At 39.6% G+C, this 24,975-nt stretch overlaps 2 protein-coding genes across 5 annotated transcripts; one reads left to right on the top strand and one right to left on the bottom strand.

Annotated features, from left to right (window-relative positions):
* Positions 1-2,104: 2,104 nt before the first annotated feature.
* Positions 2,105-10,044, top strand: pkd2 (polycystic kidney disease 2). 3 transcript variants are annotated; one of them, XM_020101118.2, is made up of 16 exons: positions 2,237-3,197; positions 3,788-3,901; positions 4,765-4,898; positions 4,993-5,243; positions 5,427-5,651; positions 5,874-6,102; positions 6,196-6,366; positions 6,465-6,646; positions 6,729-6,849; positions 6,940-7,038; positions 7,781-7,902; positions 8,017-8,134; positions 8,252-8,415; positions 8,762-8,909; positions 9,088-9,340; positions 9,426-10,044. In XM_020101118.2, exons 1-15 carry the CDS (start codon positions 2,774-2,776, stop codon positions 9,295-9,297), a joined length of 2,712 nt encoding a protein of 903 aa, XP_019956677.2. In that variant the 5' UTR covers positions 2,237-2,773; the 3' UTR covers positions 9,298-9,340; positions 9,426-10,044. The 3 variants fall into 3 exon arrangements, with proteins under 3 accessions (XP_019956675.2, XP_019956678.2, XP_019956677.2); XM_020101116.2 differs by having other exon boundaries at positions 2,105-3,197; positions 9,088-10,043; XM_020101119.2 differs by having other exon boundaries at positions 2,236-3,197; positions 8,255-8,415; positions 9,088-10,044.
* Positions 10,045-10,347: 303 nt separating this feature from the next.
* abcg2d (ATP binding cassette subfamily G member 2 (JR blood group)) lies at positions 10,348-24,855 on the bottom strand. Of its 2 annotated transcripts, XM_069530552.1 has the most exons (17): positions 24,714-24,854; positions 23,930-24,023; positions 22,029-22,257; positions 20,836-20,895; positions 20,622-20,736; positions 19,827-19,979; positions 19,525-19,682; positions 18,722-18,873; positions 18,451-18,552; positions 17,576-17,826; positions 14,747-14,829; positions 12,987-13,076; positions 12,614-12,735; positions 12,212-12,366; positions 11,994-12,083; positions 11,426-11,538; positions 10,348-11,284 (listed from the first exon to the last, which is right to left on the bottom strand). In XM_069530552.1, exons 3-17 carry the CDS (start codon positions 22,235-22,237, stop codon positions 11,137-11,139), a joined length of 2,001 nt encoding a protein of 666 aa, XP_069386653.1. In that variant the 5' UTR covers positions 22,238-22,257; positions 23,930-24,023; positions 24,714-24,854; the 3' UTR covers positions 10,348-11,136. The 2 variants fall into 2 exon arrangements, with proteins under 2 accessions (XP_069386653.1, XP_069386652.1); XM_069530551.1 differs by lacking the exon at positions 23,930-24,023 and having other exon boundaries at positions 24,714-24,855.
* Positions 24,856-24,975: the final 120 nt, after the last annotated feature.

Here is a 24,975-nt window from a genome sequence, read left to right as displayed (position 1 = left end):
TAAATGGCAACCACGTCTTCAAACGAAAAACAGCCTCCATACTGCTCCTGTGGTGTCATCCAAGTGTCCGTAAGCCCAGACATTCAAATGAATCTTGAAACAGCATCATTTACACCCTGTTTCACAAACCCTTCACCCACCCCTACAACAGCATGGTGGGGAGTAGATGATGAGTGAATTTACATTATTATTAAACTATCCCTTTGCGGTAAAATACTACAATGTTGTTTTGATTATTCATTACTTGTTATTTAAAGCACTGTCTTCTTCTTAGTTGATTAAATAATGCTCTGTTGTCTTAATTCATGTATTTATCTGGCTGATTACAATTAGCTTCGACAATTGGTAGAACTAATTATTTAACCTTAATTAAAATACTGTATCTAATTTAAAATAATTAACCTGAGCTTTAACATCTTAAATATCTACTGTAGTCTGTTGTAGTTTGTTGTTTCAATGGAAATAAGCTTCCTCTGGGCAAAAGGAACCAGCTCAAGTGGTTCAGCCATTTACTTAGTATGACCCTGGGAACCTTTCTTTGGGTTTTTCCATGCACAGTTAGTCCTGGAGTGGACCATGCTGGGGGACGTATATCTCTGTATATAATCTGTAGATTAATTTCAGTATATCAATTAATTCAGCTCATCAAGTCATGGTTTTATGATCCACTTTTACAAATCGAAGAGTTGACAATGACTACCACAAAGTGGTCAAACAGGCTTTGTCCCATTGTATGCACCATCAGTGAGGACACAGAGACCATAGTCAAAGTTAAAAAAGCCTGGAAGGGATGCAAGACAACCACAAAGACACAAAACAACAACAAGGAGATGGAAAATATTGACCTAAAAATGTGGAAAATAACCACCAAAGGCTTCTTCCCCCTTTGTACACTCAAACGTTATGACTGAGAAGTTCATTTTGAGTTGGATATTTAACAAACATCACACGCTTCCACTTAGGGAGCTTCAATAACTTCACATTGGAGTAAGATAAAAACCTAATTGTTTATAGTAGCTTTCCGTGTCATTTGACCCATTGACTCCTAATCTTATCAGACATTATCTAGAATAAAAATCTACTAAAAAGAAATATGTCCTATATGATCTAAGGTACAATTACTCTGATTAGTACACAATCTAACATTTAATCAATCATTCAATCAAATTTTATTTGTGTAGCCCATATTCACAAATCATAATTTGTATCATAGGGCCTAACAGGTTGTGAAATCCTCTGTCCATAACCAACGACAAGACAAAGGAAAACCAAAATAAACCCTTTTAATGTGAGGGATCCCTCTCCCAGGACGAACAGAAGTGCAATAGATCATGAGTGTTCCTAAACACATGAACAAAATAACAGTATTTACAACATTGATTAGAAGAAGCTGTAACATAATGGAGAAGTGTGTCAACGTTTAAAGTATTAAGAGTAGTAAGAAAGAAGAGGTCTGATAGGGACTAAGGGAGCAGCAATGACAAATGAATTGAGGAGTTATTGTCAGTAATGGTAGAATATGTGAGTAGGCGTATTGTTGTCTTGTTGTAATCATAGCCCAAGATCCGCCATCATGATCCACAATCAGATGCCACTACGATCAAGATCCACCATCACGGTCTCGAGTTTGGAGTCAATTGGTCGCATGACATAAAAGCTACTGTATAAAAGCTAATATCTATATTTGTATGAAATACAGGGCACACTAAAACATACAAAAAAGAAGCGCGTCTTATTAGTCTAGGGTTACAATAACATCTGATATCATTATTATGACAGTGGAGCCAGTAAAAACAATGCACTTATACTGAATGTATTGATGGTCCAAAGTGAAAGCTCAGTGTGAACAATTGTGAAACATCCAACTTCAAACTAACTTCACTAAACTACTCCACCGTAAATGCTTTGTTGTCATGGCAACCAATGATCCAAACAGAGATTATGTAATGAATTTATATGTTAAACTAAAAAATGATTTAAAACCTTTTTTTATCAAGCAAAAACAAGGCCATCGGTCGTTATGGATGATTAAAAAAGTTTTTGTACAACTTTTTCTCTAAAAGAAAACTATGTTATTTCTAATGGGAATTAAGTTCAGATTTTGTTTTTCACGGATCATCAAAAACTCTCCAGAATCAGTTTGTTTACAATCTGTTAATCCATCGCTGTAAATGTAACATGAAAAAAAAGGTTGAGAAAAATTCTTTTCCACTGAGGTTTTTCCATCTTTTGCTGCGACGCCATGACTCTGAATGTAACCTGAGCAGAGCGAAGGAGAGCGAGGCTTTTCTGGGGAACAGTTCAGGAACAAGATGGCTGTCCTGGGACAATAAATCCAACTTTCCTCTCCACCTGAAACTCCTCTTTTCTGACGCCACCGCTGACTTTGAGGAAACACTTTCACCTCCAACAACTTTAATCGCTTTAAAGGCATCGCTAGGATTAATGGACGTCGCTGTTTGAGTCGCTGGGAGTTTTCTTAAGGATGTTTTTCTAAGAAGACTGGTGAGGGTGAAAACTAGATAACTCTGGATAAAAGAACAGGAGATTGTTAATTACATGTCTCTGTTGGGACTTTTACGCACAGTGGCACGTTTCGTTGTTTAGTGAGTGGAATAACTTGTTGTTTTGGTTTTTATCCGCTTTTAACATCTGAGTGTCCCCGAAGACAAAATGCTTGAAAAGTCGATGTAAACAGTTAACATCGGTTTCTGGGACGTGTTTAAAATTTCCAGATGCCTCGTACCACTTAAAAAAAAGAGTAAACTGGACCATGAGCTCATCCAGAGTCAGACCCCAGCAGCCACCGCAGAGCCAGACTGGCAGGCTGCCGCACAGACTCGACTCCAGCGAGGGGATAGAGATGGAGAACATCCAGCATCAAGAGCCGGGGCTCGGGGGAGTCATGGCCACCCCGTCCCCTCCGTCCAGACAGGCCTGGAGCCGGGACAACCCGGGGTTTGAGCCCGAGGACGAGATCATGGAAGCCGACTGGCCTCAAGCGAGCCCCGGGAGGAGGTCGGTGTCCACGGCCTCCAGCAGCAGCTGCAGCAGCGGCCTGGGTAGCTACACCGGCGGCGGCAGCAGCCCGCACATCCCCCGCGGAGGACTGTACCCGACCCCGACCGTGGATGCCCAGCAGCAGGAGAGGCACGAGCACCGCAGCTGTCTGAAGCAGATTCTCCACAAAATCAGAAGTGAGAGGTTTTTCCAATGCAATTTCACAATCCTCCATTAATATAGGTACTCATCATCTTTCGACAACAAACAATTCATGTTTGGAACAAAATAAAACCACAGGGTTACCACGAAAAGGAGACAGCAACACGTTCTTTATTAATTACTACTAATAATACTCATAACTAGAGATGCAATTTCTGAAGACAATGCATGAAGATTTCCTGCAGTTACACATTTTGTGTAACATATTCATCCATTCATGAATTTTCTAAAACAAAAAAATTACAAATTGAAGTTAATGAATGTGTAATAATTTATTGTTGCTGTAGAATTATTTTGTGAACATGTAAGAAAGTTTTGTGCACAGTCATAATATTTAGTCTCTCTCACTTTGAAAACCAATATGTCCTACAATATACAGAGACCATCTGTCATGATAACGTTTCGTTCAAAATAAATATAGGTCAAACTAATTCTAGAAAACATAATTAAGAGAAAAAAAAACACCTAAGCAGAACACATTTTTGATTAAGTACAAATGTATTTAAGTCTCCATATATCGTACATCTATATACTGCACATATGCTGAATGGTGTTTCCTTTGCAGTTCTTTGGGGGACAGAGCTGATGGAGGACAGTGACAGCAGTCGAGAGAGATACCTCAGGAACGTGCTGAGGGAGATGCTCACGTATATTGCATTCCTCATCACTATTTGTATATGTAAGTAAGCACTCGACTCTCAAACACCTGACAAGACGACAGCTGAATTGTAGCGGATGTAAACACGGGCTATGGCTATAACCTGATTTTAATTTTTCCTGAAAGCCAAATGAGAAATGGGCCAAGTCATTCTAAGTGACGGCCTGTGCAGTATTAACAAGCTGCAGAAAGGAAACATTCAGACTGTCATAGGAACAAGCACATAATAAGCACATTGTGCCGAGTGAAACATCCATAAAGAAATTGCCTGTGAAGTCATTCCTTGACAATTGATCCAAGTGAGTCATAGAAAGCTCTTTAAATTGTGGCACCAAATACGTCTGGGCATCTTTCCTGTTGCCCAAAAGTTACTTTCCAAACTTTAAACAGTGTGTGCTTCATGGTTTTGGCAGTGGGAAATCTCACTCATAGTTATCAGGGAGCTTGAATTCCAACAAGTTGAGGACAGCATTTTGGATTGGCAAAAATAATTCAAATTAGTTTGATGAGAAAACAACTGGGAAAGTCTCTCTACTCTCGTTTCTCTTCTGCGATGAAAAACGCCAAACTGTGGTTGAGGGTGGATCAGGAAATGTTTTCCTGGCGGGCGGGATTAAGGCCTTTTCTGCCAGGCAGAGCTGGACTGTTTCCAGAGCTACTTTATGATGACTACTGTGTGCTACAGGGAACAGTAATGTACAGATGAGAAACGTTTAATCAATTTATCAAGTCTCATCGGGGTCACACGGGATGTAAACAGCATGCTTATGTTGACATAAAGCATTCACACAGTTTCTGTTTTAATTTATGTCTCATGACTATTGTTGTATTAGAAATAAATCACATTCTACGTACTTTTACTGATGGTTATGTTTGCTCTGCAGTGACCTACGGGATGGTGAGTGCCAACATGTACTACTATACCAAAGTCATGTCTCAGCTTTTCCTGGACACACCACTGTCTGCTGGAGACTCTTTCACTTTCAGGGACCTCTCAACAATGGAGGATTTCTGGAAGGTAAAATGAAACTCATCTCTGCTTTGGTATTAATCGATTTTAGCTGTAAATCTTTTACATTTGTACCAAAATCCTGACTTTCTGGAACTTGTAGTTCACAGAGGGGCCATTCCTCAACAGCATGTACTGGGAAGTGTGGTACAACAACAAGAGTCTGCCAGAGAATCACAGTCTCATCTACTATGAGAATCTCCTCCTCGGGGTGCCGCGCCTCCGACAGATCAAAGTCCACAACGAGTCCTGCTCCATCCACCAGGATCTGAGAGACGAGGTTCAGGACTGCTACAACATGTACACCCCAACCAACGAGGACACCACCTCCTTTGGCCCCAGGAATGGAACTGCGTAAGTCTGTGATGTTAGTTTGAAAGAAGTGGACTTAATAATCAGTGCAAATTGATAAATGATCAGTTCAAGCCCAAAACCTTTTTCTTAATGGTCAGTTATGTTAAAAAACAATTGTTATTGTATCATCTTCAAAGACGACTAGAGGTGCTTCCTAATTTCTTTCCTCTTGGTGTCTGCCAGGTGGGTCTATACAACAGAGAGTGAGATGAATGGCAGCAGTTATTGGGGTCAGGTTTCTAAATACGGAGGCGGAGGATACTACCAAGATCTGTCTCGTACGAAAGAGGAGTCAGTTATCCAGCTGCAGTTTCTCAAAGACCACCTGTGGTTGGACAGGGGCACGAGAGCCGTCTTCCTCGACTTCTCCGTCTACAATAGAAACATCAACCTCTTCTGTATCGCTAGGTGAGTCGTCAGTCACAAACATTTGATAGCGCTTTACTGAAACACTTTAAGTTTCACCGCAACAAAATCACAAAAAAGGAAAAGCAAACATACACATTTTTACCAGATTCTTGATTTACATTCTGTCTTTGCAGTTTATCTTGATTTGTTTCTGCATTAAAACAGTTTGTAGCTGTGATTGTATGAGCACTGATAGTTCCTACATTCTGGTGGATTCGTCAGATTGCTGGCGGAGTTCCCGGCCACCGGTGGGGTCGTGACCTCCTGGCAGTTCCAAACAGTGCGTCTGATGCGTTACGTGTCCAGCTGGGACTATTTTGTGGCTGTGTGTGAGGTGGCATTCTGCATATTCATCCTGTACTACGTGGTGGAGGAGGTGTTGGAGATCCGCATCCACCGGCTGCATTACTTCAAGAGCCTGTGGAACTGTCTGGATGTTTTCATTTTGGTGGTGTGTATCAAGCTCGTATGGGATATTATCAAAGTGATACAGCCATAATTGTAATAGTCTGACTGTTGTTTGCTGTGTCTGCTCTTTTTCCAGTTGAGTGTTGTTGCCATCATCATGAACATAACCAGAACAGCCATGGTTGGCAGTTGCCTCAAAGGCCTGTTGGAGAACGACAGTTCTCACGCCAATTTTCAGCCCTTAGCCAACCTGCAGGTCCAGTTCAACAACGTGGCTGCAGTCATCGTCTTTTTTTCCTGGGTCAAGGTATAAAACTTCACCTACTTCAGTTTATAATCACTCCAAATTACTACAATGGAAACACGATGAACTGATGCTAACAGTAAGTTTTCACGCCCTTTCAGCTTTTTAAGTTCATCAACTTCAACAAGACCATGAGTCAGCTGTCCAGCACCATGTCACGCTGTGCTAAGGACCTCGTGGGTTTCGCCATCATGTTCTTCATCATCTTCCTGGCGTATGCTCAGCTGGCTTACTTGGTGTTTGGAACCCAAGTCAACGATTTCAGCACATTCCAAGCCAGCATGTAAGAATATTCGAAGTATGGTCGAGAAATATACAAATACTTCTGACGGCCGATGTTTCCTAATGTTGTCATGTTTGTGTAGTTTTACCCAGTTCCGTATCATCCTGGGAGACTTTGAGTTCTCTGAGATCGAGGAGGCGAACCCAGTGCTCGGACCAATCTACTTCACCACCTTTGTCTTCTTTATCTTCTTCATTCTTATGGTGAGCAGGATGAGCAGTGTTGAATTATTACAGTTTGCCTGTGATGTGAAAAACACGAGGAATGATTTTCTCTTTTCTCTTTCTGTGCAGAACATGTTCCTGGCCATCATCAATGACTCCTACTCTGAGGTGAAGGCTGACATGTCGCAGCAGAGGTCTGAGATGGAGATGACGGACCTCATCAAGAAGGTATAGAACTACAGGCATCATTTATTGTGGCCAGGCAGATTTACATTAAATTAGCATTAGCGGTCATGACAATAATGTGAAGGATCATTACACCTTAAATGTCTATTTCTAGTCTCATCACTGTTTCGAATATGTAGTTGTATCCACATATTCGAAAATATCCGGGTTTTCTTCTGGATATTTGCAGCTGGAGTTACACATGTTTAATCTGAAGCTTGATGTATTTCATGATAGCATTATAATCTTTTGACAGGCTCCTTTGTGGCTGTTAAATAAGTTGACAGTCATAAGAGAAACCTACTCAATTCTGTGGTCGTCAATCTAAAACTGTCCCAGTGCACTCAGGCAGGACCAGTGGCAGGAAGTTAGAGCTTTGACAACCAGAGACATATTCTTATCACAGTGTGACGGCAGCCATGACCCACTTCTACACCACCATCAGAAAACCACATGAAATGATGCTGAATTCACCTTGTGACATGTCATATGTGCCATTTTGTCAAAAAGGTTTTGGAAAAAAAACAATGGCACACAAACCAAAAAGGAAAAAGAAATAGGACTGTCTCACACCGACTTCGATTCATTTTACTAGATCCATTTCACAGTGTTGTTGTTGTTGCTTAGTTTAAAGACATCCCCTAAAGTAAGATTGTAAAAGTTCTCCACCATGATGCAGACATGTTAAAGTGAATACAGATGTGATGGTGATGTAATAAGTGTTTCTCTGACCTCCATCCCTTAGGGCTGTAACAAAGCTTTGATGAAGTTAAGACTGAAGAAGACGGCGGTAGATGACATCTCTGACAGCCTCCGTCAGGCAGGGGGCAAACTGAACTTTGATGAGCTCCGTCAGGATCTTAAAGGGTGAGCAGAAACTCAAATCATACCAAAACATTTTAATTATAGTGATATGAACGTAAAGCTTGGGTTTGAATTTTTGTTTGATGCTGAGTGTTGGTTGTTTCCTTCTTTGCTCAGAAAGGGCCACACAGATGCAGAGATTCAGGCCATATTTGCCAAGTACGATCATGATGGCGACCAGGAGCTGACAGAGCACGAGCACCAGCAAATGAGAGACGACCTGGAGAAAGAGAGAGTGAGTGATGGCGTCAGCAGTTCGTCCCTGTTTGGTTTTGGTGACTGAATAGTAATCACACAGTGACAGCGTACACAGCACCTGCAGATGCTCAGTGTGTTTCTGCTCGTATGCTAGGAGGACTTGGATCTGGAACGTAATTCGCTGACTAGACCCAGCAGCGGGCGGAGCTTCCCTCGCACCCAAGAAGACTCGGAGGAAGACGACGACGAGGACAGCGGCCACAGCTCCCGTCGCCGTGGCAGCAGCTCGGGTGGTGTCTCCTATGAGGAGTTTCAAGTGTAAGAGTTTTTATAATTATTTAGTTTCTCTCTAGTCAACTTACTGATTATAATGCATTAATAACACTTAATCTTTATTCCCCCAAAATATAAACATTTATTCATAATACACTATAAATGTATGTTGCTATAAAAACATTTTCTTTTTGTATTAATGCACAGTATTTATCAACAGCTGTAACTATGACATTTAATATTACTACAACTGTGTTTTACGAGCTTCCACCACAGGAGGGTTTGTAGTTGATAACGAATACATTAACAAACAAGTATTTATTAAATAATAACATTTAGGATCACAGCTGTAGTAGTTTGACATGTGTGGCTCTCTGTTCCTGTCTCTCAGGCTGGTGAGACGTGTGGACCGGATGGAGCACTCTATCGGCAGCATCGTGTCCAAGATAGACGCTGTGATCGTGAAGCTGGAAACCATGGAGAGAGCTAAACTGAAAAGGAGAGATGTGCTGGGCCGGCTGCTGGACGGAGTCATGGAGGTGAGAGACGGCGGAAATACATTCAGTGTGATTCTGTAATCGAGGAAATGAAGTTTCTCTGTCAGTGTGATAAAATGACAATCAGCCATCCCTCAAATTTAGGGCACACACACGCACACGCACACACACACACACACACACACGCATGGCTGTAAACAAACCTGCTTCTGTTTGTCAGGATGAGCGTCTGGGACGAGACACAGACGCCCACAGGGAGCAGATGGAGAGGCTGGTGAGGGAGGAACTGGAGCGCTGGGAGTCTGATGATATGGCCTCCCAGGTCAGCCACCCACAGCTCGCCACTGGTGTCGGCCCCCGCCCTCGTCCGTCCTCTTCTCTGTCCACCGACGGCCTTGACACAAGCACAAACGGGAGTGGCCACGTGTGAAGCCTCGAGCCTGCTGAAGATTATCCAAGATTATTCAACTTTGGCAAGAAACTTTCGAGTGGAAATTTGATGTGAGACGGTTCTTGCAGGACAAAATAATTATTGAGGCTTTTTAAATTTCTTGACAGATTACAAAGGCGGCGACCTAACCTCAGATACTTCAATGCACTGAAAGTGAGTGAAGTCGTCCTGAGAGACGGAGACATCTAAAATGTCCTGCATCTGCCCACTGCTGTTTTCAAGTATTGGTTTGACAGGACGCTGAAGGAAACTGCAAATAAATGTGTGAAAGAGGCTGAAGAACAATGAAGGATTTACAGAACAGTATTAAATCAAAGTATTATACACAGCATTGGATGCAATACACCAGCTGTAAACATACTCAGAATACACAGCGTATGATTTTAGTATCACCTGCTTCTAATCACTGTATCCACACATTTAAGCATTTTGTTCCTGTTGCTGATTATTTCTCCATCATTTTAACATACAATAGGTACGAGTGTGGCACACTGTGTCATATTTACTCATCTCCTGTACGTCAGTTAAGCTTCTAATTAAATAGCTTATCATTTTATGATACATATTGTAACTTGAAACAAACTTCGATTTGGAGTGCATCTAGTGTTCATGGGAAACCCATGCATTTATATATATATTTTTCCTGTGCCTTACTTTTTTTACTATCTATATCTTTTTTTAATCTGTTATGCCAAATAAAAAAGTGTTATTAAAATTAAAAAGATTGTTTGTTTTGCTTTTTCTACAGTTTGGATTTTAATTCATTCCGGTTCTTGTGGAAAAGCCTTTTCTAACATAAAAATTATTTAAACGCAGGTAAATATTTCTTGTGAACATTATTCTCTACATCTTGTTTGATGAAATACTTCAGGTTCCACTTATCTAAAGTTTAACAGTTATTATTGCGATGCTACCAAATTAAATAAAGTAGCAATTTTAGACCTGCAAAATGAAAGTTGAGCAAGTTCAGTATTCTTTTTAATCTATCTATGTTTTTTACTTCGCACACATGCATTAATCTCAACAGAATTACTGAAAGAACAACAAAACACTGTTTAATGACCGCATTGAATAAAACATGTATAGATGTTTACTTTGGAACAATAAAGAAAGGTAACATTGAAAATCGATCTGATATAATTCTACAACATCTACAATAACAAATAATCTGTTTAGACTTGAGATGAATTCACTTGTATAATTTGTATAATTTGGTAAATGTGCAGAAGCTGAATATATCAACACTACTGAGTTACACATGTACTGAAAAAAGGCAGAATCTGAATACAACTGTAAATATTCATAAATAACCACATTGAATAACACTGAAATAACAGCAACTTGCACCTGTTTTAGGCGAATGAGGCGCTGAAAAGTGAACATGGTGGAAACAGTCTTCACCAAAGAGGAAAAAATAACATGACATTTTACTGAATATTGAAGTAAGTGCAAAACAAAGGCACATTTAAAGGAATAGTTTGACATATTAACAGATATATTTACTTTCTTGCTGAGAGTTAGATGAAAAGATCAACAGTTAGATACATTTCCAATGTTCAACAAGTCCTAAGACAACCCTTTGCCCATCTGTTGTATTAGTAAAATTGGGTGAAGAGAATAGGCAACATTTTCATTTGGGGAAAATTTTTCTAAGTGATACAAAAAAGGAGCCCAAATGATTACAACCTGAAAAACCCTCTGCTTCCCTCTGTTTTTGTGCAGAGTGCACTATCTCATCTAACTCCAAGCAAAAAAACAACTATTTCTCCCAAAATGTCAAATTTGTCCAAAAATGAATAATAATTCAGACTTAAACATCTAAGTGAATTTCTTGATGTAGCGTAGTTTCAGGTAGGCGATGATGAGGAATATGATGGACATAACGGTCAGAGCCACATGGTTCTCCCACAGTCCCCAGGTGGTGTACTCTATCCCCAGGTAGTCCAGATACTGCTCTCCTGTGCACCTGAACGAACACAGCGTTGATTAAGAAAGAGTTTTGTTTTTCAGAAAAGTTCAGAATGTCAAATGAATTCATGCTTGTGATTGTAAAAAAAGATGGTACAAGCCAGTTACACACAGAATATAGTGTGTGAGGTCTACTCACGTCAGAGCGGCTGTGCTCATGCTGCAGTTTGACGCTCCAGCCGACATGTTGGCGTCTCGTCTCACAGCCTCCTCACAGAACTTTAAACCAACAAACTCATTGATCTTCAAGGCCTGGACATATAGAACACAATCAAATCATGTAATAACAATGTAATTTGGTGCAGCTTGATTGACGGAGGACGGCGCTCTATTGAGCGACATTCTCTCTTCTCAGACTTCATCGGCTCTGGGAAAAGCTGATAGGTGGAGCTTGAGTAAACAACTACTATTCTATACTTATATTAAATAAAGATGAACCTTTCCTGATCCTTTTCAAAAAGTGTTTGAACATCGATGTCTGTGTCAGCCATAAAAATCCCATGAAATCCAATATTATTTGTCTCTAATATTAATCAAGTGTTAACTGGTGTGCCAGTTTAAACTGTATATGTGTGGACCTTATGAAGACATAATACGAACAGCAAAGCTACATCAAATAAACATGTTTCTCTAAAACCACAAATATACAGTTACCACAACTGTAAATGAGATTCTTCACATCACGCCTTCAGTAAATTGTGACTTACTGCAAGGCCGTAGCGAGGAATACTGAAGTACTTCAGCCATGCAAGCCAATCCATGATGCTGGGCAGGTTCACCAAGAGCCCTGAGAAAATCTAAAAACACATAGAAAATACATATGATACAGTCTTGAGATTATTACAACCTCTACAGAATGAGACTTAGTTCCACTTGAAAAGCATCCAGGTGCATCTCTTTGTTTGTGTGTCGCTTCGTCTCTCACCATCATGAAGACAAATGCGATGGTCATGAAGATGTTGGCGAGAGCGACGACGCTCTGGTCGGCCGAGATGGCCATGGTCATGGCTGTGGCTGTGTAGGCCACCAGAGTGACGGTCAGCGTGAAGACAAAAAAGGCTGAGACAGTAGATTTGAGCCCTGAAAACACACACACACACACACGCACGCACACGCACGCGCACGCACGCACGCACACACACACACACACACACACACACACACACACACACACACACACACACACACACACACACACACACACACACACACACACAAACACACACTGACTATTAGAGATTGATATCTGCATTTAAATTGAGTTTCTGATCAAGAAATCAAACATTTAAACCCTGAAGAATTCCACAAATCAATCTGTTATTCTTACCGATCAGAAAATAAACAACACAGCTGAAGATAACAGAGGTGATGGTGCGCAGGGTGATGTCAGACAGGATCTTTGACAGGAAGTAGACAGACACTCTGTAGTAACCACTGATGTACTCGTGTCTGTCAGGAGAGAAATCAAACACTGACAATGAAACAACTCTGAAGACTCACATTCATCTTGAATTGTGCACACGGTCCTAGTTAGTTTCATGACTCCCTCATGACTTTATGCCTTCTTAGATACTTTATTATTATTATTAGTAGTAGTATTATTATTATGAACTGCAGGCATGTAGTATCTGCTCTGAACCAACTTCACAGGCGTGTTACTGACATTTAAGTGGAAAGAATGACGAAGGACAGGTACGTACACAAACAGTTTCCTCTCAATGATGAAGAGCTCAGCTGCAGACACGGTGCTGAAACACTGGTTAGTGGTGATGAAGAAGAGGGCACCCATCCTGTAAGAAACAGAACAGTCTGGTTATTTTTATATACAGTTCAGGTACCAATACTGAGCCCGGGTGTCCAAAGAAAGACACAACACAGTAGCATATGTTACAACACAGTGGTTAGTGTGCATCTACATAAAATTGAACTTGAACACATCTCAAAAGTAAAACCAGTCTCTTTACAGGAATTCAGGACAAATGAAAACACATGAGAACAAAACATGAACTTTGGGCAAGACACTGAACTCCACATTGTGCCCGACGATGCTGGCAGTGTGTGAGTGATGTGTGACTGATGTGTGACTGAGGGAGAGCTGCACATAGATGCTCTGCATGGATGTGTGTGTGAATGGGTGAACCAGGTTTCAATCAGCACTTCTGATTGTCTGACAAAGAGGTGATTCTGTAGGAGAGGCAGCAGCAAAAAAAAAAAAACAGTCACTCTACAGATTATAGTACTGACTCTGTGGTGTGGTCCCTGTAAAACTACATAGACTTCAAAGTTAACTGACTCCATTGTGGCCCTAATATCCGACCCTGCAACCAGCGAGAAGCGGAGAGGGGGGGGGTAACTTGAGACACTTAAGCCGCGAAGACTGGTGTCTGCCATACTGCCTATGCATTGACCATGAATTTAATGACATTAGGTCCTTATAGTCCACTGAAGCTTGCACAGAAAGAAAAGAGAGAGATCATTGAGATTTGTGAGGAACTCCGCTGCAGGGCTTGTGAGTACCAGGTTGTGCCCAATAAAATATGGTAAGAGGATTAGCTGTGCAGGACCTGCTCTAACTTTTCACACTTCTCTATAAAAGCAGCCACTGACTCTAAAACCTGATGCATGAATACACATATACATAATATTCTATGACAGAAATGAAAGCAACCTAATTACTATAGTGGGTGTGCACATAATGTACAGACTGTAATATCATGAAAAGCCTTTGCATTGTGCTTTGTAGGCATTAAGACTTTGTAGATATTTTAAAAGTGTAAATTAATATTGCCACAAAATAAATTAATTTGATGAACCTCAATCAGTACAAATAAAACATTTTTTATTCCGAGGTTACAACAGGCACATGTGGCTGCTTAAAGATGCCGACAACAGCAAAGAAGTAAAATTCATCTTTCAGACTGTAGTGTCCTTTAACACAAAACATCTGAAACACAACAGAAACAATACAAGTAAATCAAGTTTCAGTGTTTTGGTGTATTTCATTTTTTTTCTATAGCATTTTACTTTATATCAGTATTATAATAAATATATAATACAATTCTTCTTGATGTCTGCTGTGTGGGTTTAACTGCAGAAATGTCACAACAGTAGGTTTTATTGTAAACTAGAAGTGTGCTCAGAGAGAGCATACCTGACACCCCGTCGTGCCATGTTATAGAAAGTGAAAAAAGAATTCTGTACACGCTCATTATTTGGATCTGCTCTAAAATTGAATGGGTTTGTCCCTGGGTCATGATCCACCACTCCACAAATTTAATGGGAATCATTTCAATTGTTTTTGCCTAATCCTGCTAACTAACAAACAGACAAATGCAGATGAACACAAACCTCCTTTGCCGAGGTAAAAAACATATAACGTATAAAACATTAGGATGAGTCTCTAGTTATCGGCTGAATAAAGCTCAGAGCCGTTCAGTGTTTCTTTCATGAGTTCTCTCACCTGTTCTGGATCCCGCTCTGATCGTCTTTGATTCCGAAGAAAAGGGCTCCGACCGTGAGGGCGAGGAAAATGTTGACTCCCAGCTGCACAGACAGACATGACACTTTTAGACCACAGGAAGCAACACTGAAAAAAACACACTGTCCTGTCAATAAATGTGTTCTTAAAATGAACTTGCTGCATCTTTAACTCAAAAGCTCCACTGCAAAACTCTCACTTAGTTGTGCTCAATTATTAATCACAACATCTCTGCTCTTCATTATTGTGCAAATATTTTAAATATGTGTCAATGTGCTGGTTAACTTCTCTAAACACATAAATACAACACATTTTGTTCACAGCGTCCATGTTTTTCCCACATTCCGACTTTAAAGCACATGAACACCTTGAAGTCGGAACAACGACTTCACACCTTGGGAAATGGTTCCTTTTGTGGGGGATGTTAATGCAAAGTTAGATCATGAAGGTAATCAGGTTCCATGTTTGTGAAATGTTTAACTCTGGTGTTATTTAGAGGAAAACGGCAAATGTTGGTGAGTGTGGTCATAGTAATAATCCAGACCCTCAGATTCAGTGATACAGTTTTGCTAAATACGAGCTGTTATGAATTCTTTTTGAAGAATGAAAATAAATCTTGTGGAAAATCCTCACTGACAGGGAGGCCAGTGTTTTTGAGGATCAGGTGTCAAGTGGACACCGCGCTCCTCCTCCTAACTGACCTCTCCGACAACAAGCAGATCTGCTGATGGGGGGAAGATGACAGAAGAGAGTGAGAAAAGTGATCACGACACAAGTTTTAATCCTAACAATTTACAGATTATGACAGGACTAAGCGGTTCCCAGGGTGAGGGGATAAGCTAATAAGGTTGAGCCTTTTTCACCTCATTCCCCTCATCCCCTCATGTGAAAGCGGGGCAGCGGAGGGACAGGTCATGACGCCATCATGTGATGAGTACCGGAGCAGGGCCAAGGGGCTTTGGCCATATATGATATCAGTTCAGATCCTTGCCCAAAGAGGCAAGAGTTGGGTCACAACAGTCGCCAAAGCCGATTATGGCGCCCACACCACATAGAGCCCCTCTTGTGGGATTATTTTGACTTATTTAGGGCCAATTAGCTGTTAATAATTCTTAAAGTGACGAGACTTCTGATGGCATTTTGCCGCCATGGGGTAACTAATGAGAGCGTTAAGTGCTGACCCTCACAAAGTGCTGTCTGTGCATCCTGTTCATGATGATAACACCATTGACGCTCTGCTCTTTATGGAGAGTTTGAACAAGTTAAGCTGAAAGTGGTTCAATATCATGTTTAAATATTTGACCTAAAAGACAAAAAACAACAAGTAAATTATGAAATCATCAGTCAGAGCTGTAGACATGAAACATGGACTTGAGTCACACTCCAGTCGTGAAGTGAAGACTTGGACTGAACTGGTGTGCACCTGTCTTGAGATTGGACTCACTTGAGACAAAAATGTTAAAACTCTCTGAATTACCCAAAATGAAAAGACCAATACATAAACAAGTAGCTTGAAAGCATGCAGTATTATTATTGATACATAATTACATTCGAAATGATTCCATCATTATTGATTACTTTAGACAAAGTATTGCATGTATGCAAATTATACTCTGTTACTATACAATGCAGTAATTAAGGGTACTTCAGTGAGTACAATTTTGGTAAGCTTATCATCCATTATCATTACTAAGATATATTAACCAGTTAAATGGGTTTGTGTGTTGAGGCTCAAAATAAAAAACATGTTGACCCCAAACAAAGATTTTGTAAATTGGCAGGTGAATTGAATAGATTTATTAAATAAAGAATTATATATAATCTGCTGGGAGATTTTTCTTCCTTTATGTATTTAGATGGTTCTCGGTGTCTTCCCCCCTCACTCTGTCTCTCTGTGTGGGCGTGACAGCCCTCTCTCTCTCTCTCCAGCGAGCAATTGGACACACTTACTTCTCATCTGCCTCATCAATGCCAGAATTTATCCTCCGGTTCCTGCAGTCACTCTTCACAGGATTGTTGCGTCTACATTGTGGTATCGTGCTCTCTGGCTCAGTTGTGCTTTTTGTATTAAGAACATTTTTATGATCTTGTTTGTTGCTTTGCCTCCCCATGGAAACCCCTGGACTCCCTGAACGCCTGCGTCACCTCTGTGTTTGTTAAATATAACATGGATTGGTGATTGCTCTTGCTAAGGAGTCCACTGCAGCAATGAGTCAAGCAAACACCCCCGTCTGCTAGATCTACTCTGCAGAGAGGCAGATGACATTTGCGTATTGGCCCAACTGATGAATGAATGACCAAAACCGAACCAAAGACCCTGAACAGAAAAGGCCTCTCAGACTTCAAGAGTAATATCCTTGCTGCTGTTGCCCACTGTTCACATTTATTATGCTATGGCACGTGACCAGGGTCTTGCTTCGGCTACATATTTATTGTACAGACATGAAAGTGGCTTTGATCTTGTTGTTTTTAATACTTTCCTGCCTTCATGTTGAAGGAATTTACTATTTTGATCCTTGCTGACGTGCAAAGAATTAAAGTTTCTGCTTTAGTATTATTTTTCCTGCTCAAATATTTCAGATTTTTAAACTAAAAAAAGAGTTTGTCCTGTGTGGCAACAAAAGCTGTAAAGTGTGACCTGACCCACAACAATACAAGAAGTACAGAAACTGAAGCGCCTCACTCAAAAAGGGACACTGTACACTTATTATTTGTTATCTGTATGTATTATGTCCACTCAGCCAAAGTAACATAGATGGTTCTAAGTTTATGATGAGATGTGAATTCAAAGTGAGTGATGGCGATGGTTACCTGGGCAACAGATGTTTGTGGGTTTAACATGAGGTTCTGGAAGGTCCTCTTCAGCACCCATCTTAGCTGGTGGAAGAAGGAGCTGTTGTAGGTGATGGTGCGAGATTTCGGATGTAGGATACACTCCTTGTCCTGGACGATGCGTTCCAGCTCGGCTTGTGTGTCGCTGGAGTAGCTGCAGTTCCTGTACTCCTCTACCAGGTGCTCCTCGATGCTCTGCCTGGAGCTGCTGAGTACCTCTAAGTCCAAATCTGAACACAGAGACGCAACAGACAGAGCATTGGGTTGTGGACTTCCAGATTAATACAAAGGAAACTTCATTCATTTAAACTTCTGCAAGTTTAAATGAGTTATTATTAGAGGCTCCATTGTGCCCTAAAATATATATTATTTGATTAATTACTAATTAACCTGCATATTATTTTTGAAATATTCAACCAGTTTTTAGTCAATGAAAAAAAACAACTCATTACTGTTTTCATAGAGGCCTCAAATGACACAACATCATTTTATCCAACCAACCCCAAAATACTCAGTGAGCAAGAAATGAAACTGATAAAACAGCCAATCCTCACATCTAACATGCTGACAACAGAAAGTTTCCCCTTTTGCCTGAAAAACATCCTAAATTACAGTTTGATCAAATATTCACTGTTAATTGACTTCAACAAAGATTTTCTAAGCAATAGTTTGCAAAGAATAATATCCACTCAGAACATCTGGAAAAAAGCTAATTGATCTGATTACTCATATAATCAAGAACATCTGCAAGGTAATACACACATTATTTGTCTTTCCAAAAGGTTTATACATTTTCTCTATAATGAAAGCAACAGACACCATTAACTCATGGTTTTGTTTATATATGACGTTACCTTCAGAGCTTTGCACTTTGGTCATTGTTGCACAAGTAAAGTCTCCATTAATAACATCCAGAAAGAAGTCAGCTGGGTTGTTGTGGGGCTCACAGGGATAACCTGAAACACACGTCACAAAGATCCATGCTTTTTTTTTGCTATTAACCCATAAAATATAGTTAGTGCACAGTCATCTACATACATTTCCTAATTAAATCAAAAATCAAAAACATAGAGGAGAGTATGAGGGGTGTGAGTATCTTATATCAATAATGAACAGTGTGTTTACCAATGTTGGCGAAGTAGTCCAAAGCATTCGGAGCTGCTCCATGGTAAACCATTTTACCACTAACCAGCAAAGTCAGAGTGTCAAACAGTCTGTAGATGGAGTAGCGAGGTTGGTGGATCGACATGATAATGGTTCTTCCATGATCGGCCATTCTGACAACAGATATAGTTAAAAAAATAACAACAACTAGTAAATACAATTCAGCTTTGAATTCCACACTAATGTTCTGAGACAAGTTGAGCAGAATCAAATGGATTAAAAATTGTCAGATTCAAAGCTACACAATTCTTTGTGTTGTACAGAATTGTTTTCATCTATTGAACTATGAATAGTTCACACTCAAAGAACATTATATTTTGTGTTTCCATTAGTAGATTAAAATGTATTGACTCTCTAACATTTTCTGAGGGATCCCACAAGGACCGATCCTTGGAACTTAGCTTTTTTATTAGAAAAATAATTAAATGTTTAATGCAAGCTTCTTCGAAATGTTTTTGCTTCATTTTCATCCATATGATGCATGTCAGATTGATGAAGATCCCAATTAACATCTGTTGAAAAGGCTCAACACCCTACTTTAGCTTTAAACATACATTTGAAAATTGCAGTCTGGGACTGAGATTAGCTGATGGTGTCATAGTGTTATTGTAGATGTACACTTAATTACTCATTTAAAAAGTGTATTAATCGTGGTTTGGTTATTATGTGACTTGAAGGCGTAGCTGAGGATTCATCTCTGAAAACAATCTGTGTTGAAATCACAGAAAAAACAAAGAATTGACTGACCTCTCATCAGTTTTTACCTTTTCAGCAACAGTAACACAGAGTTGGCAGTGCTAGCATCCAGTCCAGTGGTTGGTTCATCCAGGAAGAGAACTGAGGGATCGATAATGAGCTCCATACCAATGCTCGTCCTCTTCCTCTCTCCTCCAGAGATTCCCCTGGTCATCTGTGTGCCCACCTGGAGACAACGCCCATACACCACGAGAACAACACAACAGGGATCAAACACGGATCATTCTGTCTCTGCTGGTGTTTCGAAGGTTGACTCAGTCTGCCAGGTAAGAGGTGAGACGTATTATGATGGACAAGTGTGTACATTAACCTTGGAGTCGGCCACTTTGGTGAGACCCAGTTCTTTGATGAGGTGATTGACTTGAGCCTCCTTCTCACTCTGCGGCACAGAGCTGGGCAGCCGCAGAGCTGCGGAGAAACGCAGATTCTCCCTCACAGTCAGGGTCCCCATGACAACATCTTCCTAAGAGGGAGACAAGAGTTCCGGGTCAAAGGTGGGAGGCGTAGATTTCTATTGTCCTGCTGTGTTTTTCTGAATTAATCTCCATTTCCGGCGGTGCGCCTAGGCTGGTGCTTAGCAGCTGACTCAGAACTGGTGCGGACCAGGGGAATCCGACTGTTTGATTAAAACTCTGTGAAGCAGAGAACTAATGACCAAAGCACACCTTCATATTTAAAGCTGTTATAATGAATATTCACAAATCAAATAACTTTGTGTAACATTGGATCATTTATGTTGATAAACTCTTAATAATTATCCAAAAGTCTGTAGTTTTCCTCAACTTTACAAGTAGTTTTTAGTATCCTCACAACCTGGACAACACCAAACGACGAGTTAGAGTCTATGTGGTGGAAGTATTGGAGCGCTCAGCTGCTGGAGAGACAGATATTTTGCTCAGGAGTTGGTGGAGCCCAAACCAGAGAGTGAAAATAAAACTTACAATCATAAGGTGGACACAATCAAGACTCCATGAAAGCTAATGTTGCTGCATGTGTAAATATTCATCCCACTCACTGCAAGATAACCAACCACAACCACTATCACCACTGACAGTTAGAAATCAGTTAAAACAAGTTTAAATGATTGCATGTAACTCAGATGCACCTGAACCACGTAGCCAGAGAGGCACTTGAAGTTTGGAGGTTGCGGAGCTCCATCGATGAGAACTTCTCCTGAGAGACCTGAAGGATCCTTCCTTGCAGCCAGAATATCCAAGAATCTTTGAAAAACAAATGAAACAATCTTTAATAAATCTAAAAAATACATTTTTTGTTCACTTTTAATGTTTCTCTTTCTTTAAGATTGGTGCAGTACTCACGAGGATTTTCCACTTCCAGTAGGTCCAAGAATTGCGTTCAGGCCGGGTCTCATTATCCCACTGCGAGACAATAAAACTTTGTATTGTATGTGACCAGTTTAACATGGATAAAAGAGCGTAAGGCAAATATTGGGACACATTTAAATGGTCTGCATTCATTTCCAAAATCTCTAATCTCAGATTTTTGCTTCACATAATCAGTTTTTATGATACAATTATGAATAGTGTGACACAAATTGGATTAATGTGATAAAATTTTGGAAGCACTTTAATTATTTCCCTCTTTGCTAATTAGTTTTCCTCCTTTATAATAAATAAAATCAGGTTCGTGAGAGGTATTTTGCATTTGTTCTGATGTAATGAACATTTCTTGAAAGCTGCAGATTATAAAAATCTATAATGTGTAAAACCATTGAAAGTAATTCAAAAGCAAATTGTTTGACTTCAGAACAGTGACCCAAAAGCCCAAGAGAGCATAAGAGTCAGTGATATAAAATGGAATTAAAGGACTGAATAAAAGCCTGATGGTGGATCACGTGACAGCGTTTAATTCGTTTCCCTGGCAGACTGCTCTTTACTGCATCAGAGAGATTATATGCAATAAACCATGCTTAATATCATATAATTAACACTGAGGCAGGAAAAGGCCCAAAAAAACTTGTGTGAAATGATTCATTCTTCCATGGGAAATGTCAGCTTTATTTAATACCATCAGACAGAGGCCAATGTAAGAGTCTATTCACTATTGTTCTTCTTTGGATAAGGATACAATGAGTCGTATTGAACTGACATAAAGAAGTTTTACTATAATATGGTCTCATATTAATTTATATTAATACAATTTAATTATTAAGCCAAAAATATTCAATTTTGATATTTGTTCCTGGAAGTAAATAAACCAGAATATACAATATTCGTTAATTATTGAATAGGTTTCCTACCAAACTCTTGGACTAAATGAGTCGAGAAAACAACAACTAATCAACGTATCACAGTTCAAACACATATGGATTGCTATGTAAACATACGTCAAGAGTAACAAAGGCTTCTTCTGCCTTTCTTCAACAGCTGCAGCATTTTTGCAGGTGTCTGAATTTCAGATTGTGAGAACAGAGAAAGACAAGTGTATGAAGAGGAAGATTCTACCAACAAACACACAAAGGAAAGAAAAGCAAACCAGATTAACAACTCACTTGAGGTCCACCAGTATTTCCCTGGGGATGTATTTCCTTTTGCAGAAGCCGCTCCTCAGCTGCACTTTGTACTGGATGTTGTGGAAGCTCACAGTGGATCCACACGGCTGCTTGTTCTGCTCGGGGCATGTGACACCTTTTGAAGCGGCCATCCCGTTGGTGCCGATATCTTCTATCATTGCAATGTTGATGTGATTGGCTCTCTCCATCGTCCTCTGCAGCGAGCACCCTGTGAAATGATCGGAGAGAAATATGTCTTTTTACGGATTTATTAAACACGGTACCGATGCAAAACGATACAGATATAGGTAAAGAAAGTGTGACATTAAATCAATACAGTCCCTGATTATTAAAATACTTTTATGAACTAATACAGCTACCCCACAGGAAAATAACAGATGTGTCATTTCTGTGTGTGGCAGTGGTGGAGTCCTACTTTTAAATTCCTACCAAGGAAAAAGTACAAAGGTACTGATTTAAAAAATGAAAAGCCCTGAACTGATATATTAATATCATTATATATATAATTATACAATTTTATTAGATTGTTAATACTGATGTGTCTACATAGTATTTTACTGATGATGGTGATCGTGGCAGCACAGCTTTATTTATGTAGATTTATGTAGTGGAGTAAAAGGTACGATTCCCCTCTAAAATACAGAGGAGAAAAATTATAAAGTATCATAAAATGGAGTAAATAAAAACTTTACTTAAGTAAAGTACTAGAGTAGCAGTTGTTGAAATTTACACAAATATTTGTACTTTTATGTCTTTAGGAAAACAGTGCAACAACAACACACTCAGCTCGTATGGATCTTTAATACAGACAAATATGGATGGTTTAAATTTGCTGTTAAGTAAAATCTGAAATGTATCTTATTCAATTCATAATTTATATGAATAACAATAATAAAAAAAGTTAGAAGAAGTAACATCCTCAGAGGAGAAGTCATATTTTTGTAGCAGGAACAGCTTTTATAGACAATTTATATTATTTTATTTACAATTTAAAGTCATCACTTTGTTTACGAAGAGACTCATAATGACATTTAACACACGCTATTAAAAAAGAGGTTATATTTGGTAGAGGTCACTGGGGTTTAAATAAGCTTTCAAATATATTGGAGTGATCTCTTTTTGCTTCATAAATAAAAATATATGTAAATAAATAATGTCAATAAATAAAAAATTATACAAAAAAGTCTTGCAATTTCTTGTGTAGCAATTTTCAGGCAACTTGTATGATTCTCATCAGGTTCGTTGTGGAAACTGAGGTCTTGTCCTTGTTAAGTGTGCATGTGGTGGTTTTAGAAACCTGTTATCATGTCATATTTATTTTTTGTGTGCAGAGAAGTAGTCTTGGGCCTCATTGTGTAATATTCTGTGGTTTACACAGTATTGTTTTACACAGGCTAACAATCATACACAGAAATAAACAGAGCACATATTCACTGACATTGAAAAAACTAATCTAGATCGTATAATCAACCTCATCATTCATTTATTTTCAAAATGGTTTCTTTATTTGCTTCACCTCCACAAACTTTACATGTCTGGCACTTGTGTAAAATCAATGTAAAAGGAAGATGTGGTCATTTTTCTTACTAAACCTCAAAAAGATCTGATCCATAATCTTCTTGTTTTTTGCAAATTTTGGCATCAGCATTTTGTAAAACCCCAATTCATTTTTATTTCGGTTGCAGTGGATTCAATGCAACACGAAGCTAGGGTAAAATTGTCTGTAAATCAGATGCACCAGCCTCAGTTAGACAGCAAAGAGCTACACAAGATAAAGAGCTTCTGAAATGAAGACGTCCTCAACAAATGATGAGCAGGAACAAGTCCCTGAAAATAAAATGAATCAATAACACATAAATAAAAAAGTTGCATGACCTTACCGAGCAGTGAGACTGTGGGACGTCCTGCTGCTGCAGCCTGAACGGGCGGACTAACATCAACTCCTCACAGCAGGGACAGGTGCCTCACTATTCACTGGGATCACACCAAACCCACATGGGTTTAACCCTCACCTCTCCAGCACACATCATGTCAACGAACACATCACTTCCCATCTACTTTACATGGAAGAGCAGCCAACATTTAAATTCAATAAGAACTTTAAACCTCAACATCCAAGAAAATGTCAAATTAAAGGAGCCAAAAATGTTCATGTAAACTGTTGGCAGACAAATTAAGAAAGTTTCAGATGTCTACGAATATGTTGAGTTTGTGCTGAAAATGAAAATCAGGGGCTGACTGGTTGAGTAAGGGCATATTGCAAAAATCCAAAGTAAAGAAGAAAAAGAAATCGTTTTAAATTTTATATTGGATCTATTGAAAATAAAGTATGTTATGGACTGATAGCAATTAAATGGAAACTTAAATATGTCAGATAAACGACTTCTCTTATCTTTTTTTTCCAAGTAAAGGACAAGGAATAGGCACTTGAGCTAAATTATTTCGTTAGCTTACTTCTTTGAGAGCTAGTTTAGCTCTTATATATATAAATAAATGTTGGAGTTGGGCAGTTTGGGATTTTCACACATTTTAAACGACCTCCTCAGAAATATTGACTGTTCAGACCAAACACAAGGAAATGCTTCTTCCCCCGAGTCTAATAAATGTTCGATGACTCTGAACGAACAACACACATCGGTTCATCATGGTCATTGATAAACAAACCTGGTTCTACGGTTTGAACGTTGTCATAGAGATGATCACGACGTCTTTCAGCTGCAGCTGTGCGCGCTCCCGCCAAGTGCATGCGGTCCTCGACGGGCATGCGGGGCTCGGCACAACACCAGAAGAAGAGTTAAACCAGAGATGAACACAGGCTACCTACCAGGGGTGTCACGGTAAAGTTAGTGTCCACTAAAGCTAACCAGAAGCCTGGTGAGCTAACTGTCGCATCTGTGCTCTGCATGCAGCAGCACGGTTTCTGTGT

This window comes from Paralichthys olivaceus, chromosome 8, assembly GCF_024713975.1.
Source record: "Paralichthys olivaceus isolate ysfri-2021 chromosome 8, ASM2471397v2, whole genome shotgun sequence".
NCBI lineage: Eukaryota > Metazoa > Chordata > Actinopteri > Pleuronectiformes > Paralichthyidae > Paralichthys > Paralichthys olivaceus.
Note: the sequence above shows the minus strand (reverse complement) of the source record. Positions and strands in the feature narration are given on the sequence as shown.

Excerpts from the sequence above, each read along its gene's own strand:
- pkd2 (XM_020101118.2), top strand. The coding sequence starts at position 2,774 with ATGAGCTCATCCAGAGTCAGACCCCAGCAGCCACCGCAGAGCCAGACT. Across the intron at positions 3,902-4,764 it reads CCTCATCACTATTTGTATAT|TGACCTACGGGATGGTGAGT; the intron begins GTAAGTAAGCAC and ends TTTGCTCTGCAG. Across the intron at positions 8,135-8,251 it reads ACGACCTGGAGAAAGAGAGA|GAGGACTTGGATCTGGAACG; the intron begins GTGAGTGATGGC and ends CTCGTATGCTAG.
- abcg2d (XM_069530551.1), bottom strand. The coding sequence starts at position 24,813 with ATGCCCGTCGAGGACCGCATGCACTTGGCGGGAGCGCGCACAGCTGCA. Across the intron at positions 14,830-17,575 it reads CACAAACATCTGTTGCCCAG|CTGGGAGTCAACATTTTCCT; the intron begins GTAACCATCGCC and ends CTGTCTGTGCAG. Across the intron at positions 11,285-11,425 it reads ATGAGCACAGCCGCTCTGAC|GTGCACAGGAGAGCAGTATC; the intron begins GTGAGTAGACCT and ends GTGTTCGTTCAG.